General features: G+C 40.0%; 1 protein-coding gene across 1 annotated transcript in view; it reads left to right on the forward strand.

The window, feature by feature from the left end:
- The window catches only part of LOC118282783 (glypican-6), a 66,530-nt gene that overhangs the window by 17,601 nt on the left and 29,852 nt on the right, over positions 1 to 19,077 (forward strand). The window contains exons 2-4 of the mRNA XM_035604180.2: positions 1,020 to 1,178; positions 10,571 to 10,962; positions 13,985 to 14,150. Of these exons, the coding sequence (XP_035460073.1) occupies positions 1,020 to 1,178; positions 10,571 to 10,962; positions 13,985 to 14,150 (717 nt within the window). The remainder of the gene's footprint in view (positions 1 to 1,019; positions 1,179 to 10,570; positions 10,963 to 13,984; positions 14,151 to 19,077) is intronic.

Genomic DNA, 19,077 nt, shown 5'->3' on the forward strand with positions numbered 1-19,077 from the left:
AGTCTCTAATTAACTGAAGTGGCTCAGAGTCATAATTTTCTTCACTAAGTAATTCATTACCATGCGGCTCTTTCGTGTTGCCATATCTCAAAACGCCCACCAGCTTTATTGAGGTTACCCAGGTTTTTGATGGAGTCTGAATATGATTATGATAAGAAAATCAAAACAAAAAAAGATGCAAGAGCAAAAGTGTGAAGGGCTTAAACAAGGTGTTTATCTGTGTCGGCATGAGCTGCAATCGTCCATTCGGCTAACTTGCTTTCCTAACACAGCCTTACTTGCAAGGAAAATAGAATAAAATAAATCTTTTTCACTGAAAGGATTGGGCGCAACCTGGTTCATACAGTGGTGAGCGCTGTCGCCTCACAGCAAGAAAGGTTCTTGGTTCGAATTCTGCTTGGACCAACCATGGTCGTTTGTCTGTGTATGTTGGCCCTGAGATGGGCTGGCGACCTGTCCAGGGTGTACCCCCCCCCCCCCCCCCGCGCCCCCCCGCGACTCTTAGAGGATGGATGGATGAAAAGATTGTTCTTAAAAGGGCAAATGTCACTGCAGTAGACCTCCCCCTCTTTGAGTTTGTTGAATTGTTTTTTGTTCAAATGTCACTGCATGATCTTATGAAATCTGCGTCACATGTGACGCAAACTACACAGCACTGATACAGCTCTGCTTCGAGTTACAAGTAATTTCGTGATGGCTGACGACCAAGGTGCATGTGCCGTGTTATTGTTGTGGTTACTTATTATTCTGTGTTACTTATTGACCTCAGTGTGGCACTCGGTGGCATCGACCGCGCCAGCCTTATAGACTAATTGACTTCATTTCCTGTTAAGTTTCACTTTAATATATAAAAAAAACTATATTGGTGGCATTATAAAAGTTAAACATAGAGGAAGGACGAGTGTAGCATTGAAAGGATTGATATTTTTGAAGTGGTGTTATATACTCTAGTCATGTTACAGTTATGAGGTATGTGTAAAAAGAAAACAACCAACACTTTTTTTGTTTCTATTTTGCAGGTGAACATCTTCGTGTATGTCCTCAGGGAAACACATGTTGCACCCAGGAAATGGAGGACACATTTGGCCAACAGAGTAAACAGGACTTTGAAAATCTGGTTGATGAAACGAGCCATGAATTGAGGAGCACCTTTGTTTCCAGACACAAGAGATTTGATGGTAAGTCCTAAGTCTTCTCCTTTTTTCTTTTTTTTTACTTAATACTTTATGCTTATTAAATTTCTTTTTCATTCGTTTTTTACGGTTTTGGTGGTCATTCAAAGTAGAATACATTTTTACAATGAGGTTAAACAAAGGATTGAGACTGTATGTGTTAATTTGCAGCTGTCCTCCCTCCAGAGGAGATGAGACGTGAAAATCTCATTAATATGCCTTGGAGTGGAGAACCCTCTCGTTGGATTAGACAAACATGGCTTCTTGCACAGCAGATTGGCAGCCTGAACAGCAGTACACTGCCAAACTCTGCATTATTAAGGTTGTTTGGTGGTTTTGTGCAGTGTGTGATCTTGTCTTGGCCCCATAGTGACTGTCTTGACCACCGCACATCCGCTGAGCTGAGCTATGGGAGCGGATGTACACATTACTGAACCAAGCTGATTCTACCTCTCCATCTCTCCCTCTCGGTATCCTTCTCCGTGGAGTCAGCTCCTCGTAGAAACATTTTAATGAGAAATAATAATCCCTCCAGCTCTCAACATTAGCCTGTGTGCGCAGCAGCAGCTTATCACTGTGGACAATGGTGAAGGGTGGTGGAGGTGAAAATTGTCAAGCACAGCCACTTTCCAGCATTGACAAACAATTTATTTAGGATCCAGTATGAAACCTTTTAATGGGTTGCAGCTCTGCAACCTTTTAAAGATTACAAGTTCTATAATCAGTTTGAACCCCACTCTTCTGAAGGAAAGTACGGCCTATTGTTTCCCTTTAGTCTGTAAGTTTTAATGGTAAAATAATGGTAATACATCAGTGCCAAAATAGGGGTAGAAAAGGTTTCTCACAGGAGAAACAAAAGAGACACTTTGTAAGTTATAACATCTAGAAAAGCCAAAGGAAACAATGGCGTTAAAAGTTTAACAAGTTTTTTTTTCAAAGTTGGCTGAGACTATTCTACAGTCAAAAGCAGAATTACCTTTATAAAAGGATATTGTATTAGATAATATAAGATATTCCTTTATTAGTCCCACTATGCAGATATTAACAGCATGTGACAGCAGCAAAGACCATAGTAAAAATATATGCAATATAAAGGAAATAGAAATATCAAAAAGTAGGTGTAATATATACAATGTAAACAGAATATGTACTGTGTGAACAGAATATATACAATACAAACAGGATTGCACATATAAGATATTAAAATTTCTCGAACAGAAAGTGTGTTGCACAGTTAAATGAACACGTTGTGATCTGCAAGTAGCATTGCAGCTGTCAGAAGTTTGCATTTGATAAGAAGATTAAGCCAATTCATTCTACAGTGTATTGATCTCATTCAGTAGGATTAATACATAATATTGTCTATTACATGTGTGGTTTGCGTATTCAGTTGCATATAAAAACACGTTTCCTGCTGCCAAGTAGTAAGACATGCTCACAAACAACATAAATCCAAGTTTATTTTGAGTGTTATTAGCAAATCAATCATCTTGTTGCTGAACTTTAGCTGACATTTTTCTGCTATCCATTTTTTCTGCTCGTCACCCTCGGAATTTAAATTGCGAAACAACAATCTCTCAGAACGGAGGAGACTGGGGCGATGAATCTTGAAGTGTCTCTGAATTCTAAATTAGTATCGAGTAGTAGTCCCACTACCAGTGCGGCGCTGAGAGGACTGAACTGATGGTACTTCACAGCTTCTTGTATTCAGGGCTATCACAGGTGCACAGGCAACAAGCAAAACACAATCAAACCAGAAGCACATCGTACAAAACAACTAACATATTTTAAAAGATTTGAATAAAAGGCCACATCGATTTTTTTTTTTTAATCAACCTCAACATGATTGATTTTGTGTCCTAATATTTTGATTAAGATGTCGGTTTAGATCCACGTAAGTATACATATCATTACTCATTACTCTAACATTTTCTGGATTGTGTAAATTGCGGCTGTGTCGTTGCAGATGTTTAGTTGCCATGGCAGCTGTTATCTCCTCCGTCTTTGTGATTCTTTACCATATGTTGTGCTGCAGGCAAAAGCTACGTGTAACGTCTGGGTTTGTTTTGAACACTCAACTGTGCTTTTGAGGCTCTCACGCGTGACCCTTTCCGTACCATTTGCCATGATTATGGCGTAGGTGATTTAAGAGGTTAGTGTGTTTGAGTCTGTTGCTGGGGCTAGACTGATCTGTGCCACCACAAGACCACATCCATGCAACAAAAGTAGCCTCTCTTTTAGGTACGTGTCGTGACGTGTCACATTCACTCCCTTCCATGAGTTGACTTCCTGCTCATTTCTAGCCTGCATCCATTCAGAAGAACCATAGATTGTATATGAAGATGGACGGAGTCAACTGGTCCACGAAGTGAAGCTAGTGCCTAAAACCTGTATTCTCTTGAATGACCAGCAGAGGGCGACGTCACTGGCTTCTATAGAAGTCAATGAGAAAATGATTCTATTACTCACTTGATTAATAACGTTGATAAACATTTTCCTGAGGAGTTTATGATCTCAACATCTACTTTCAAGTCTTCTTCAATACAACGTGATTTATTCTGTAAATTATGGTACTATTTGTACTAGAATAGATGATACACCACGATATGCATATGGGTGTGGATACCGTGTGACTGACAGATAGTACCGTCCAATGGGTGCAGGTAGAAGGTGTAGTTGGACATGCAGTGGACGGGCTTCTTAGTCGGCCCATCCCCGCTCCTCCAAATATGGTTGCTTCTGCTTTTAAAATTAAAAAAAGATGGCACCGGCCAAAATGCTACATACGAGGCTTCAAAACAGCAGTTCACTAAACAATTTACAGCAACATGCTGTACAATTTATATTGTATTAGCTGCCCATTAAGGTGACCTGGCATGAGCCTTATCAGGTAGCACCTTGTAATGTATGTATTGTAATGCCCTATGAGAAAATCTTATACAATTTATTACCATTAGGCTTTTGTTGTATGGTCTCTTAACATCTTGTAGATATAGAAGATATATGAATGAAGTAAAATATATATTATGTCAATATAATATCTCCCCATAGATCTGCGAACAGCAACACCCTCAACTATTCGGTTTATTCAAAATTAATTCAAATCTTTGTCGATATGTAGAATGTAGAAGCATAGTTGTTCATATCGAGTTATGTAAATATATCCACTGTCACTACTAAATTATGTTTGAGTGCGTAATAGAGCAATTTAATACTCAACATTCAATGACTTGTCTTTCTTATGCCCAAAGTATTCAACATATTGTATGAAACAAATACTATTGAGTTACAGTACAAGACTCTCAGATGATTGCACATTGCCCAGAAACTCAATGTCTCGATGACTGGGTGATGTCTGTCTGTTTTTTCCAGGAATATACACTTCTTTAGCCCGCATGTGATTCCTGGAAGCGTGCATGAATAAATAAGTGTTATTTTGATCAGCTGCTGTCAGGATGGTAAATGTCATAAGGAGGACTCCAGTCAGGAAGGAAATGGGGTTTGTCCAGCAGCACTTAGATGCACGACTCCAGGCACCCTTCTTCCTCTTGGGGTTTGCTGCCTTTCTCCATAATTTCATCAGCGTCAAAGCAGAGGCCGTGTGCAGGTTGCAGCTCCACAGTCCTCTGCTGTCTGGAGACTCTGTGTCTGCTGAGGGTCTTGACTGACCCCCCGCACGTCGAATGAGCAATATTGATTACCAGATTTGAATTTCACCTTTATCATTATTCGTCACTAGCTGAAACACATAGTTTAGTATTTCACGAGTTTTTTTTTTTTTTAATTCACAATAATTGTTTTGGCCTTGATACTGAGACAGAACAATAAAGATCCAAACAATAAAGTGCCGTTACGTCGGTTTGATGCTCTTTAGTGTACATTTAGCACCTGGCTCTGTAGTTCCACCTACACAGAGTCAATGTATATTTCCTTGTAGGTTTATGCAGAGTTTGTGATGAGTGTGTTACTGTAGCTGTCAGAAGCTGGCCAGCCCACGCACACCTGACACCACAGCCTATGTGTCAGTGAGAGGGCACTGTCTCGACTATGCCAAGACCACCTGAGCACAAACACAGGAATATCCAAAACAACCCAGATGCGCGGTACAGTTGTATGAATCATTGTCAAACAGGCTGCCACATTTGCTGCAATTCATCAGTAAATGTACTTATGTATCTATCAAATACCATGTCTGAATATTCTCATTGTTAGCACCATAAAACATATCCCCAAACCACAAGTAATTCATACATTTTTTTTCTACCTTGCTTATTACAGACTAAATCGTTCATCTTAATTGCCAATCAATTGTTGGCCCTCCTAGCCATGAACACCCTGGTGCTGGGAAGCCAAACAGAATAGTAATGCGGTCCACCCTCCTCAATTGATCTTTCATGCAGTTACTTACTTGCACACAATGTTGCAGAATTCTGTATACTTACACAAGCATATGAAAAGTGAATCCGCTTCTTTCTCGGCAGCCATTGTCGATGTGCCCTTGGGCAACGAACCTCACGCACAATGACTCCAAAGAAGCTGCCGTCCATAGAAGACCGTCCATGCGCCGGCCGCTACCATGTGTGGATGTGTGTGCCTACATAAATGTGGAGCCGGACGCTGCTGAAAAGGGCATGCTTGCTCAGCAAAGCCATTCTTTAGTTAAGAAATCCTTTAGGACCATCCAGTGAGAGTGTGTAGGCTTCAGGTAGAAATTCTACAGGGTTTTCACAAGGATGTTAACACAGAAATGTCTGCGACTGAAGCAAACGTCAATAAGGTTTCTGATGGATAAGCCTATCTATTCAATGCAAGTTTTCACAGGATTCGGTGAGTTAGAGGGCAAAACAAATTTCACTTAACACGTGAAGCGTAAACCACCACTCACTGGATAAGGTTACTTTCAAATTTAAGGACGTAGAATCCAATTAGATTAGATTAGATCAGATTAGATTAGATTAGATACGTTTAGATTAGATTAGATACGTTTAGATGAGATTAGATTAGACCTTTTTGTTGGACATCATTGACTCTCCGGCATACTGTTTCCTTTTTTATTTTATTTCGAAAGCCCTTTTGCTTTTAACTGTCACTGTGTGACTGTGTGCCAGTAACACAGCACTCAAAGCAGCCCTCTGTAGACCAGCACTTCCTGTCAGACCAATCAATGACCCAGGTTATGACTGACATGTGCCATTTGAAAGTGCTCCGTTTGGCAGAAAAAAATTCCAGATTCATACACAGCCATGGGAGCTCAAAATAGGTTGCAGACCTAGCTGTGTACTTTACATAATGCAATTTCAATGGTCGCAAAATGAGCGATCGACTCCTTCTATGAGTCCTGTAGGAGTCCTGTCTGTGGTTGAGCTGGCAGGCTGTTTATTCGGGTGCATGAGGGCAAACAAACCATTTCATATTTGCAGTTAACACTGGGCAAACAAAGGAATTACACACAGTTCTGACAATGTGTTGCTGGGAGGAATTGGTTTCCACAAAGGAAACAGCTAATAAATGACCAGAAAACAAAATGTTTTGAACTCACTGACTGACTGAATTAAATGCTGCACTTTAAGGAATGTAGTGTGAAATGTACATATTCAACCAGTTTCTTGCAATTTCACAACCCCAGGTCAAATAAAATCCATGCACAACGTCCATAAAAAATCTGTGCCAGAGTTGTTTTTTTTATTCCTAGTTGTAGCTGGGTTAAGGTTAGGGTGATTTGGTGAAACATCCTTGTGCTCCCAAGACGTTTCACCAAATCACTATCCTCCCACATCTTTGCAATCTTTTTTTTTTACGTTCTCCATTTAACACAAAATGAAAATAACATGCCACAAATTGCATCACATGGGTTGGGGTGTTCTAAGGCCCCGGTTTTGGCAAATGAAGATGAACAAACGATCCTCCCACTCAATTTGAAATGCACTTCACTCTCTTTATGTCACTAGATGCATGAGCTGCTTGCATGCGGCTAGTGTGTCTGCAATTTGTCTGAGATAATTTAACACAGAACCTGATTTACTGATTCACTATGCATTTGATTAATTCGTTTGTCCACAAATATACTTCTAAATGCACAGACCACATGCGGAATGTAGTCCAGAAGGCTAATGCCACACTTTCACAGATGTGCTCCTTACTCAGCTGCCTCCACTGGTTTTGTTCCCCACAGTAAATCGGGCCGTCTCCATCCAGTTTGTATCCGTTGTCTCCAAAAGTTGTTGCCTGCCCTTTAATGAAAACCCCTCACCTCGCCTTTTTTTCCATCATCTCGCCTTAAGATTTAAATTTGGAGTGGTCTGTTTCAAGATTGCTAAAATAGAGACTATTTGACATCTCTGACATGAAGGAGCGGCATCCATCAGTAGACACACAGGCCTTCTCTTCGTCACAGAGACACTGAGTGGCTGTGTGTAACCTCTGCGCATTGAGGAGCTGCAGCCAAACTGAGCTACCTCAGCAAAATGCAATAAAGTCTCTGCAAGTTGTGTGTATGAGAACAGCCCCCGTCTGGCGTTTCATCATCGTTATCCTCTGTTCTTAGAAAGACGTCCTGATTACTCCAATGTTTTAAGGAATGGTGTAAGCTTAATTTGCCATAGTAGAATATTGTCCCGCTCGTGAATTAACCACTAATTAGAATAAGATGTCTATTTTTAACTAAACATTGTTGACACTGATTCCATCCATAATGGAATTGTTAATAGTAATCACTCTGAAACACAGCATAGTTAATTTGATCAAATATACTTTCCACATTAACAATACATCTTGCCTAATTACATGGTTATTTATCTCAGCTGACACTGAGAGATTTTTTATTTTTTTTTATTTTTTTATGAAATGAGTTTTGAAGCTGTCATTAATCATTGTGCATATCACTCACCACCACTGACTGTTTTCATTACCCAAAACGAGTCACTGAAGCACAAATCATACTTGGAGATTTGCATATTTAACCAACTGCTCACTGTAGTCCTTCACAGTGCCGCCTAGAGATGCTCAAAATAAACATAACCCGCATTAGTTTACTTTATGAACTTATAAAGGAAGTATCATTAAGTGTAGCAGAAACATGTGCATGAAAGTGTCATATCTAATGTCAAATATTCTGTTATCTGTTGGTGTGCAACATACAGTATAAAACTAATCAGATCTGGTTTGGCGTGATGCCATGGACAGTCGCCAGAACCATTTTTGTCTCTCCAATTCTGTAATTTCACCTGAATGTGCTGAGCACTAATGACCACTTGAAATCCATTACAGTTTTGTCAGGGCCATTCTGATAAGTGACTGTAATGTGCGTTGGCTCAGAGGTGCCAGATGGATCTCTGAGTTAGTAGATATGTGTTCAGAGTATGTCACGTGACCCAGCCACCGCGGGCCGCTTCACAGTTGTGTTACAGCTGCCAACTCAGGTGACGCCTGACCTCCAACAGCTGTGGTTATTACGATGGTGGCAAAGGGAGAAGTAAGGTAATGTAGTGTAAAGAGAGGCAAATATATACTGTACAGTCAGCTTCAGGAAGAGTTTGGGGTGGATGGATGGATAGATGGATGGATGGATGTCAGCGGTGTTTCTTTTGTCCCCACCTCATCTGCATGTTTATTTTTGTTACCATGACTACAAAGGTCTGGTACACCTGCTGCTGGTATGCTTCTACGGCCGAGGGCAGGTGGCAAACAAATCTAAATTCTCATTTAGGTTTGAGGACTAGTTTGTTCAGAACATGTTGTGAGATACATACGGGTTGAAGTTACAGTGAAATACAGTCCCTCGTGTAAAACGTCTGCGTAGTCTTAATAGTCCACGAGAAATAAAAAACACTCGTTGGAACAGGGTCCATGGTATTAATGATTGACGATGCTTTGACAGTGACAACCCACGCAGATCATTATTTCTAATTGTCCCAACATTTACATTTTACTCTGTTGGCTTCGTCCACACCGTTACTCTACTAACGCCATATCACAGAGATTTAAAGCTGCACTAATCAATATTTTTTATATTCACAATTAATTAAATAACTATGGGAAAGCAATGCCACATTAAATTTCCATCAACCCAGGGGCTACAACTTCTTCCAAATGGGGCCCGTGGCTGAAATAAATTTCCACTCAAGCCAGGAATCGAAAAACTAATTGAAAAAGAGTAACTTATTCAATGAATGTGATGTGTGTGTGTAAATATATATGTGTGTGTGTGTGTGTGTGTGTGTGTGTGTGTAAATATATGTGTGTGTGTATGTGTGTGTGTGTGTGTATATAAATATGTGTGTGTGTGTGTGTGTGTGTGTGTGTATAGCCATCGTGGTGTGTGCAAGGCGAAGAATGTTGCTCATAAACCAAAAAAAGTATATATTGCATGTAAATTTGGGCGGCGTTCAGATGTATGGATCTAAAAAGATGTGAATCTGTCTTCTGGATGCGTACATTTTCTGTTTGTGATGATAATATACAAATATTGTGGTTACAGCTTTTTCCACTTCCATGAAGTGGCCAAAAAAAATCAATTAATGCTCCTTTAAAGCTTTGGGTTGAACATATTGCCCTATAAAATACATTTAGGAATAGAAAATCCTTTCTGTATTCACCACTAGCCTTAATAGGATTTGAGTCTCTCCTACTAGTCTCGAACTCTTTCACGTTGTAGTTAAATGTGCAGAGTTTGGAAGCCTATTTAAATATTAATCCTGGTCCTTGAAAGGCAGTACTCTCCTTACAGAAATGTTATCACCTCATCGCAGTCGCTGGTGAATCACAGGAGTCATTATAGGTGAACAACAAGGTTTCTAAAATCATACTTGTGTAGGAGGATAATTCATTAGACTTCGTCTGACAGCCTTTATGCTTCCAGTATTTGGAGCAACACCCCAGTCAGAATCCATACATAAGAATCATTCACCCAAATATATCAACCACGAACAAAGCACATGAATATATTGGGAGTTTAAAGGTGCGGCGTGGACAATACAGAATTCATGCACTGCAAACACAGAACTTATTGCTTTCCAGAAATATATGAGGAAGGCTCCTATATTGCAATGTCAAAAGTAGTTTACTGGAGATAAAGATCAACAAAGCTGTGTGGTCTCTTCAAAATGAAATCAACATCAGAAAGCTCCGACTGATTTGTTATTTTGTCTGTCTGTGTATTTGCTGTTGGAATTGTAATCAAAGAACCTTCCTTTACAAGCAGCAGTCTATCTCGAAAACGAGACACATGTATTGTAATGTTGCTCTTTAACTATTATAATCACAAATGAAGCAGATACTGAGGCATATCTACCGGATGTACTGTACATGCCGCCTACAGAATATTTTGCACACACACACACGTTAGGTTTGAAAGAAAATCACACAAAAAACTAACACTTTTTAATTTCCTCTCAACTCAGAATTCTTCTTGGAGCTGCTGGAGAACACGGAGAGGTCCCTGAATGAGATGTTTGTGAGGACTTACGGCAAGCCTTACATGCAGAACTCGGAGGTCTTTGAGAACCTGTTTGCCGAGCTGAAGCGCTATTACACCGGAGGGAACGTTAACCTGGAGGAAATGCTTAATGACTTTTGGTCGCGGCTACTGGAGCGTATGTTCACGCTGCTCAACTCGCAGTATGTCATCACTGAGGACTATCTGGAGTGTATCAGTAAGTACACCGACCAGCTCAAGCCCTTTGGAGACGTGCCCAGGAAGCTCAAGGCTCAGGTTACCCGGGCATTTATCGCCGCTCGGACATTTGTCCAAGGGCTCTCCGTTGGCCGGGAGGTGGCCCAGAGAGTGTCTAAGGTAAATGTTCTCACCATGTTGGTAAAATTCTAATTCAACTGGATGATGAAACACCCAATCGTCTGCTTGTTTTTCTCACTTGCAAACCATGCTGATTCAGTTATATATTCAATATTTGACCTCAGCTGAAATTAAGACAAATTTGAACAGGCTCAAGTTCTCATTTGGGGTTTCTGCAGTAAGCACGCACACATTTCCCCCAAAGATTTTCACACAAACAAGCTCCTGCCAGATACTTCTCTGACAAATGTGCGCTCTCTTGGTGCATGTCTTCGGGAAGTTTGGGGCTCTGGGCGGCTTGTTCACGGGGCTGTCTAGAAAACAGTGTCTGATGGTATGGTGTGCATTGCTCGGGAGAAATGCCCAGACAATGAAAAAAAAAAGTGAGGGAGAAACAAAGAAATTTCTGCCAGCACTGTTTATTGCTGTCTTGCCTAATATTTGTTCAGCCTGTATCCAGAAGCCATTAATCAAGCTGCAGCCTTCGTATTCTGTTTGATGCGATGTAATCCTAACTGCAGTATATCATACTTTCCTGGGAGTGTGTGTAGTTTTGATCATGTCCAAAGTAAGATTAAAGGAAAGGCAAAAGGCTAAGGCATAGATGTATTCACACTGATCAACAGCAGGACCGCAAGCGTTCTTAAGGGTATAGAGAAGCACTGATGAGCGCTACACTGAAAATCCCCAGCCACCCTGGTTCCCCTTCACCACTGTATTAATATCAGTCGGGTTGGATAATCAACACTGTGGTTAATATTGACAGATCTGCTGTACGGTATATACCCAGACACCGATGAAACTAACCCTCGATCAGCAGAGAAAAAAAAAAAGAGAAAGACATCGATCCTCTTGAAGGATTCCAACATTCACTCTGTGCCTGTCCCGCCACGGTGCACTTGTTGAACTTTAAACCGCGTTCCCTTCTCCTTCTGTGCCGGCTTCCCCCCTCGTCAGGAGTAGCGGTGAGGCTCATTTAGACGCGGCCACAGAGGATGTGTTGTTAGCATGCGTTTACTGAGTTACACCCTGCAGTTACACCTGCCAGCGTGTCCCGGCGTCACCTCTTGACATTTCAACGGGACCTAAGATCCAGGTCATGTGTCTGGGACCGCAGCCCTCTGATCTCGAGGGTATAAACTCATCGTGAGGGATTGGGTGTAAGCATAATGGAATAAGACACCCTGCGAGAGCAGTCTGTTACACGGTGTCTCTGAGATGTGACATTCATGCTTATTGCTGCTGGGATATACTGCATATTGAATAAAGGCAGATGATGTCGTACTTTATTTCTTTTGGCAGCTTAAGAGACAAAAGACAAAACCCAGCAGTAAACAAAAACTTCCTTCTGGAGTCTGCATCTCACAAACAAAGCTCAAACTTATTCTAGATCATTACCCAACCTCTGTTTATCCAAAGTGATTAAAATCTTATAAGAATCTGTCTGCTTTTTCTTTCCTTTTTTTATTGTTAAATTCGCGTATGAGAAGAATACATTCATCATCTGAATGCACTCATTATAATAAGATAGCATATCTGACAGATGGAACAGTTTTATACAAAAGAAAGAGAATGAATAATTAATTTGTGCATTCACTCCTATGTTGCTGTAGTTTTATTAGGTTTCATTATTTAGAGGGCCTAATACTATTTGAATCATATAACTATTGCATGGCTCATATTTTATTTTTAAAGGGGAATTTGGAATTGTCAACAAGCTCTTATTCAAGTGGGAGCAAGGAAACCAGTGCACACAAGTAATAGTAGGAGTTCCCTCACCCTGATTTATCACAAGCTTTTTCCTCAAAAATGTCAATCATGAAAAAATATTAGTGCATGGTGCAAAATCCTCAATACCACAGTATCATTGCTTCTTAATATGTTTTAATTTTTTCAAGGAAATGAGACATTAATAAGCGCTGCCATGACAGGGTGTCGCTTCTCAGTCTGAAAAGACACTTCATGAAATGCTTGTTGGTGCTTCATAAAACACACACAAAAAAAGTCCATTAGCTGTGACCAAGGAGCTTTGATTTCTAACACGGGGCTTCAAAGTGCAAGCGTCTAAGTGTTTACAGTTAGAATGTTGAGTGCTGCATGCTCTTTAGAAATCATGTAATAAAGTCTGTTTCAGTAGGTCACACAGCCAAGGTTGTATTTGCTCTCTGAAATGCCACTGTTCTAGATTACACAAGGCCGAAGCCCTAATACGATTTGGCACTTTGCACATCTAATCCAGCCAATGGCCATATTTTTTCCCTGGACTGTATGTTGGTTCTCTGGGGACGTCTTCACTATCACAATGCCTTCTGAACGAGGCTGCAATCACAACTATATCGAACAGGGTTTAGGTTTTTCAAACCTCCTGATGCAACACCCTAATGGATAACCTTGACCTCACTGAGCGAGAATCGCCGCAGACCACCTGAATGAGCCAGGTGCCAATGTCTTAAGTCATTTCATATATTGCTCCTCGTGTGACATTTCACGCCATTTGGTCTTCACTGACTGACTTCCATCTCCGGCTGTCACACAATAACATCATGTGGATTTTATTGGTGAAATCAGCGGATGAGAAATGAATGAGAAAATTGAGAAAGATGAATTATTGAGGGGCAAAAATGTTTGACAGCTAATTCTGGCAGCAGAGTGGGCAAATAAATACTGGTTTTTAATTCAGGGTAAATTCTCTGGCACGCTGTGATTGACAGTGGCAGAATGTAAACTCTGTCTTGCCTCGAGTCTTGTGGCATTTCTGAATGTGCACACTAATACAAATCTTTGACAAAGTGACATTAGTGTTCTGATGAAACAAACATTTTCAAAATGCATTTGACAAATTGTCTCCTCCGGCCAACGCGCTGTGAAATTTAGACAAGCATGGGAAACAGAAAATGGCAAACATTCAAATTCCAATCCATTCAACTATTAAATGACAGAATAGGATGATGAAATGATCATGGATTGCATAGGAGCTGCCCCAGATGCTAATGGCTGCTGTCGCGCTCTGTGTCTTTTGCAGGTAAGCAGCACTCCAGCATGTATGCGAGCGCTGACGAAGATGCTTTACTGCCCTTTTTGTCAGGGCATGCCCGCAGTTAAACCCTGTAAGAACTACTGCCTGAATGCCATGAAGGGCTGCCTGGCCAATCAAGCGGACCTGGATCCGGAGTGGAACCAGTACATTGGTAAGTCTTATGGACGTTTTTCCTTGATATTTATCTCAGCTTGTGTGGCTCTAATGCTTCAAGACTTTTACACCACATGGAGAGAATGGATTAAAATGTAATTTTCAGAAGGGCTGTAATGATTCAAAAATGTATTTATTTTGTTGCAATTCAAATTCCACAAAATTTATAGCAATGAAATATTTTTTAACTTTGAAGATCATCTTACTGTGATTTCAGTTTCCCTCTCTGAAATTTCACTATTAGGTATTCAGTTTTTTAAACCATCTTTCTTTCGCAAGTCCGTGTTCCGAAGTGTCCTTGGGCAAGACACTTAACCCTATACTGCCCCTCCACAGCTGTGCCGGCAGTGTGTGAGTGATGTGTGATAGAAAAAGTGTTTTCGTATAGCAGCACTGTATGAACGTGTGTGTGAATGCTGAATAAGACTTGTACTGTAAAGTGCTTTGGATTGTCGATAAGACTAGGAAGGAGCTATATATATACTGTATATATACCATTTACGATTTCTATGCTTCCACAGTGTTTGGTCTTTCTCTTAGCCTATGCGACTTCAATGTATGTAACTCTTTTTATATTTTATCGACGTGATGTTAAAAGGTGGTTAAAGTTTTAAATTTTTAAGTATTCAGGATAACATAAGTCAGAGTAATATGCTGTAGAGTTTGACTTTCTATTTTAAGACAGGTTGCAGCTCGAGCTGTGCTGTTATCACATTTTGACAATAGTTGCAGTGACACACGTCGACCCTCGGTGAAGGCTCTTGTTCTTCTATCGACACTCTCCTGCATGAAAAGATCTAATTCGTGTGATACCGCTCTCCTGCTGGGCTAAGCGGGGACTTGTAAGAGGGCAAAAGAGCGCCACAGGGAGTGTCAAGTTTTGTGAAGAGATGCTCATAGGGAGCTTGTTCCGCTGCGAGACAAAGACTACAAACACAAATGTTATATTTATATATTTATTTGATATTTAATGAAATGCGTTACACAAATGTTTCCTGCTGTCAGTTGGATAAACTCATTCTCTCGGGGGCCGAGCGAGAGCAGTGACAGTGAAAACGTGACTAAGCTGCTGTGGGAAATGGAAGACGTATGGTTGTTCCATGCGAGTCTCTGACAAATAAATCATTGAAAATGCACATGGGCCGTTGAAGAGTAAAATATGATTTGGCAGTTTTAAGCAAGAAGTTGTGATGTTTAAAAGAATTGTCAAAACTTGTCAGAATTGTCAGAAAATGTTTAAACTGCATGTTAAACCCATTGCCCTACAGAGCTGACTCATCAATAAATGATGATAATATATTTCTTATGTTTTTCAATTTATTTCCATTATTTAATTGTAATCTAATGCTGATGAAAACCAGTGGAATAAAACTGTCCCTTCTATTTCTGTTGCTGATTTTGAAACCCAGCAACGTACTAATTTGGTTGCTAAGAGACGCCTGTCAGAGCTCACATTCAACAATCAACAAAGTAAACTTGACATCGTCACAATCTCTAACAGCATGTCTGTGTATTACAGTTTCAACAGGCCAAGCAGCAGATTAGTCCTACGTGCCTGTTTCGTTCCTGCTTTTAAGTTTGTCTGTTAAGTCTGCGTCACCATTTTACCTTTCTTTGGTATACATGAGAAAAACGTAAACTCAACCACTGTCTCCACTTATACATTACAATATGCTGTTCATAAATGTCATAAAGAAAGAAGTTTTTTTATTTTAGGTGGAACGAAATTCCTAAATTAGCCCCTCTAACAATTTTTTTTTTAATTCACACACTTTGCATTTCTGTCATCCGTCCTGGAGCAACGTTCATTCTTTCTTCATCAGAACTCTTGTCAATTGGATTATTGTTCCTCGGTGTAGATTAAATGCCAGTTCTATATCTTTTGGCGCTGACATTTCTTGCTCATTATAGGATGAAAGATTTTCAATTAGCTTCAGGTCTAAGCACAAAAGAGGTATTGACTTGGCTATGGGAGTTAAATTGTCAGGAACGCTCTCTGGTGTTCTGCACAGACAGACAGATTAGTGGGATGTGTATGAGTACTATGTTAAAATGAATGATAATTTACAAATGCATTGTTATTTCTCAGACATGGCAGACTGTCATCTCGCCTTCGTTTACATATAGCAGTCAAGTAAAGTGGGGTTTGTTATCTCTCCGAAAGGGAATACGATTTGGCCTGAGAGAAATTTCTAGGACCGCCTGAGAGTCTTGCAGATTTGGAGCCAAGATATCCATCTCGAATCCCATGGCGTCCATTCACACCGACATCATATACCTGCTTCTGTGACCAGCGAAGACGAGATATTGGGGAGGTGAAAATGTATCCAGTCAAAAAGCGAGAAATCCTTTAAACCCGGAGGCTGTGCCCCTGATGGCAGTTTTTCCTTTTCCTTTTTCCCCATAACTTTTTATTCCTTCACTTCCACTTGCAGGAAACGACACCCTCTGATTAAATACATTCCAACTTGTGACTTAACTTGAACAAAAATATGCACCGCTTCACTATAAGTCCCCGCATACATGTATGCGTGTGTGAAACGAAAAGGGACTTTTTGTGGCACTGCCAGAGAAACTGAAACAGATGTGAGTGTGACGAGCAGCTGCACGGCTACATATTCCACATAAATGTGAAACGTTTCAAATGTAATTTCTCTTTTTCCTGCTGCCTGTTCACAGACGAAGAAAAACAATAATGGTTCACGGGTGCGCTTTAATGTTCCACTTACTCTGAAATTAATTATTTCTTGTTGAGACCAGTGTACTATAAATGATGGAAAAATTAACATCCTAAATACCATTGTTCCTTTGCATTTGTATTCATGTAATATACTGTACAGTTTTGGTCACGCAGCTGCTAAAATAAGCACAATATAACTAAAGCATAATCTAAATAGAGCTATGGAGTAGATTAAATGTTCTCTGATGAGTAGCCAGTCGCTAATCCATCCGTTTCCCACTGGAGAACAAATCCTCTCTGACCTCTCCCCATTCTGCCCCTAATCACAAGACTCGCTCATCGCATTAATTATGGAAACAGATGCTAATCATTTTTTAAATTGTATTATCTCTTGTAGTAAACAAATGCTGAGATTCGATTGAGAAATGAACGTGATGAATGCTACTTTTGATGCACTGCATATCCGTACAAAACCAGAAAAAATCAGACTGTGGGCAATTGGATGAGATCAAGGGAGCGATTCGATTTTAACTACATGAATTATCTTAAACACGGTGTTGCTGATGAACAGTCTGTTGACTGCACCTGAGAAACCGATCAGGAGCCACACACCAAACCCTCGGAGATATATAGAGCATCACGCTCTCTGCATAAATCACTGGGTGTCTGTTTTTTAGATGATCACTTTGACAGTGTTTACTTGCCTGTCTGTTGGTTTTTAAAAGAAAAAAGAAACTCTTTTGGTTTGCTATTCTTTTTGTTGACTAAGGTTCTGAGGCACATAGTTTTTTAACCATTCTTGATGTTATTTATCAAGCTGTCTACGCAAATCAATGTCTTCTTCCTCTCCGCTCATTTGAATATCAGTCACATGTTGTGGTGATAAACACTGTCCTCTGCAGTTTGCAACACATATGTCACTGTCTTTTTCTTTTCTTTTTCTGACGCATACTTGACATCTATGGTGTATTTTCTTTCCTTCCTACTATTCACAGTCAGACTTGCAGTCAGTCATTTTTTTTTTTAAGTAAACTGGTTGAGTGTGCCGCAGCTCTGCTCAGCAATCTTGTTGGATTGGTGTTTACAGGCTGTTACTGTTCTCTCTGGAGGGACATGTCACCACATTGGAAGTGATCGGCATCGATTCTATCTGCTCATTTCTTTTTAATTGGGGCGATTTGTTTCACTGTGCAACTGGAGCCAGTCGCAACCTCACTGTTTATGAAAATTGAGGCCAGCAACATATCCGCTCCTTTGTGAAAAAATTCCTCATGAATAAAATATTGACTGTAAGATAACCCCTTCCCAACTCGTTGGGAGTGAACAGTCGGACCACACACGGACCAAAATATTCTCTGCTCACGAAGACGCTAAGGGGTTTGAATCTTGTGCTCTTACCAGTGTCAATTTACACACTGATATACTGCATCTGACACCTTTACACTTCACCATAATAATGGGAATCTATTCAATTGATCTAGAAGTGTGGGTTAAACACATCCTTAGAAGCTAATGTGAATTGACCAGTGCAACTCATCCTCAGCTGTTCTGATAACACTTTTGTCAACTGGAAATTTTATAGACCTAAGAGTAGAGATTAAATCAAGTTATATTATTGTTTCAAATTGTATTCACTCTGCATCTGATCTGAAAAGTGAAGGGAAAAGACAGAGAGACATAGAGTGGGCGAGTGAAAGAGAACAAACGCATTGAGTCTCTATTTGGCACTTATGTAATGTAATTGCGTATGGAACTGTCTCCATGAATGGTGACGGCCACCATTAACCTCTGACATGAAATAATCGCTGGTAGAGGAGGTATTCAGATCCTTCACTTTATACCTCAATGTAGAAATACTTTGTAAATTATAAGTTAAACGCTGTATGGAAAATCTTACTTAAAGCGCAGGATGTAAGCATAATCAGAAAAATATACCTGCAGAATGCAGAACAATTGCCCCGTGAGTTTAACAGTATTCTATATGATTAAAATTATTATTTCTGATGTAATAATGTCTATGTAGCATCTTCAGTTACCACTTAATTAATTAATTTAAGAAATTACCTAATTGATTAAAAATACTTGTTGTTTCAGCTCTGCGTGGGAAGTTTATTTAAGTACTGTGCTTGGTTAGCAAAAATCTCCACCTGTCAGATAATTTTTAGAGTAAAATATCTTCCCCCTCTTAAATATAGTGGCTTATAGTAAATTTATGAATAAGCATGAAAAGAAAATACACTCCAAA

The sequence above is a fragment of the Scophthalmus maximus genome, chromosome 14 (assembly GCF_022379125.1).
Source record: "Scophthalmus maximus strain ysfricsl-2021 chromosome 14, ASM2237912v1, whole genome shotgun sequence".
NCBI classification, from domain to species: domain Eukaryota; kingdom Metazoa; phylum Chordata; class Actinopteri; order Pleuronectiformes; family Scophthalmidae; genus Scophthalmus; species Scophthalmus maximus.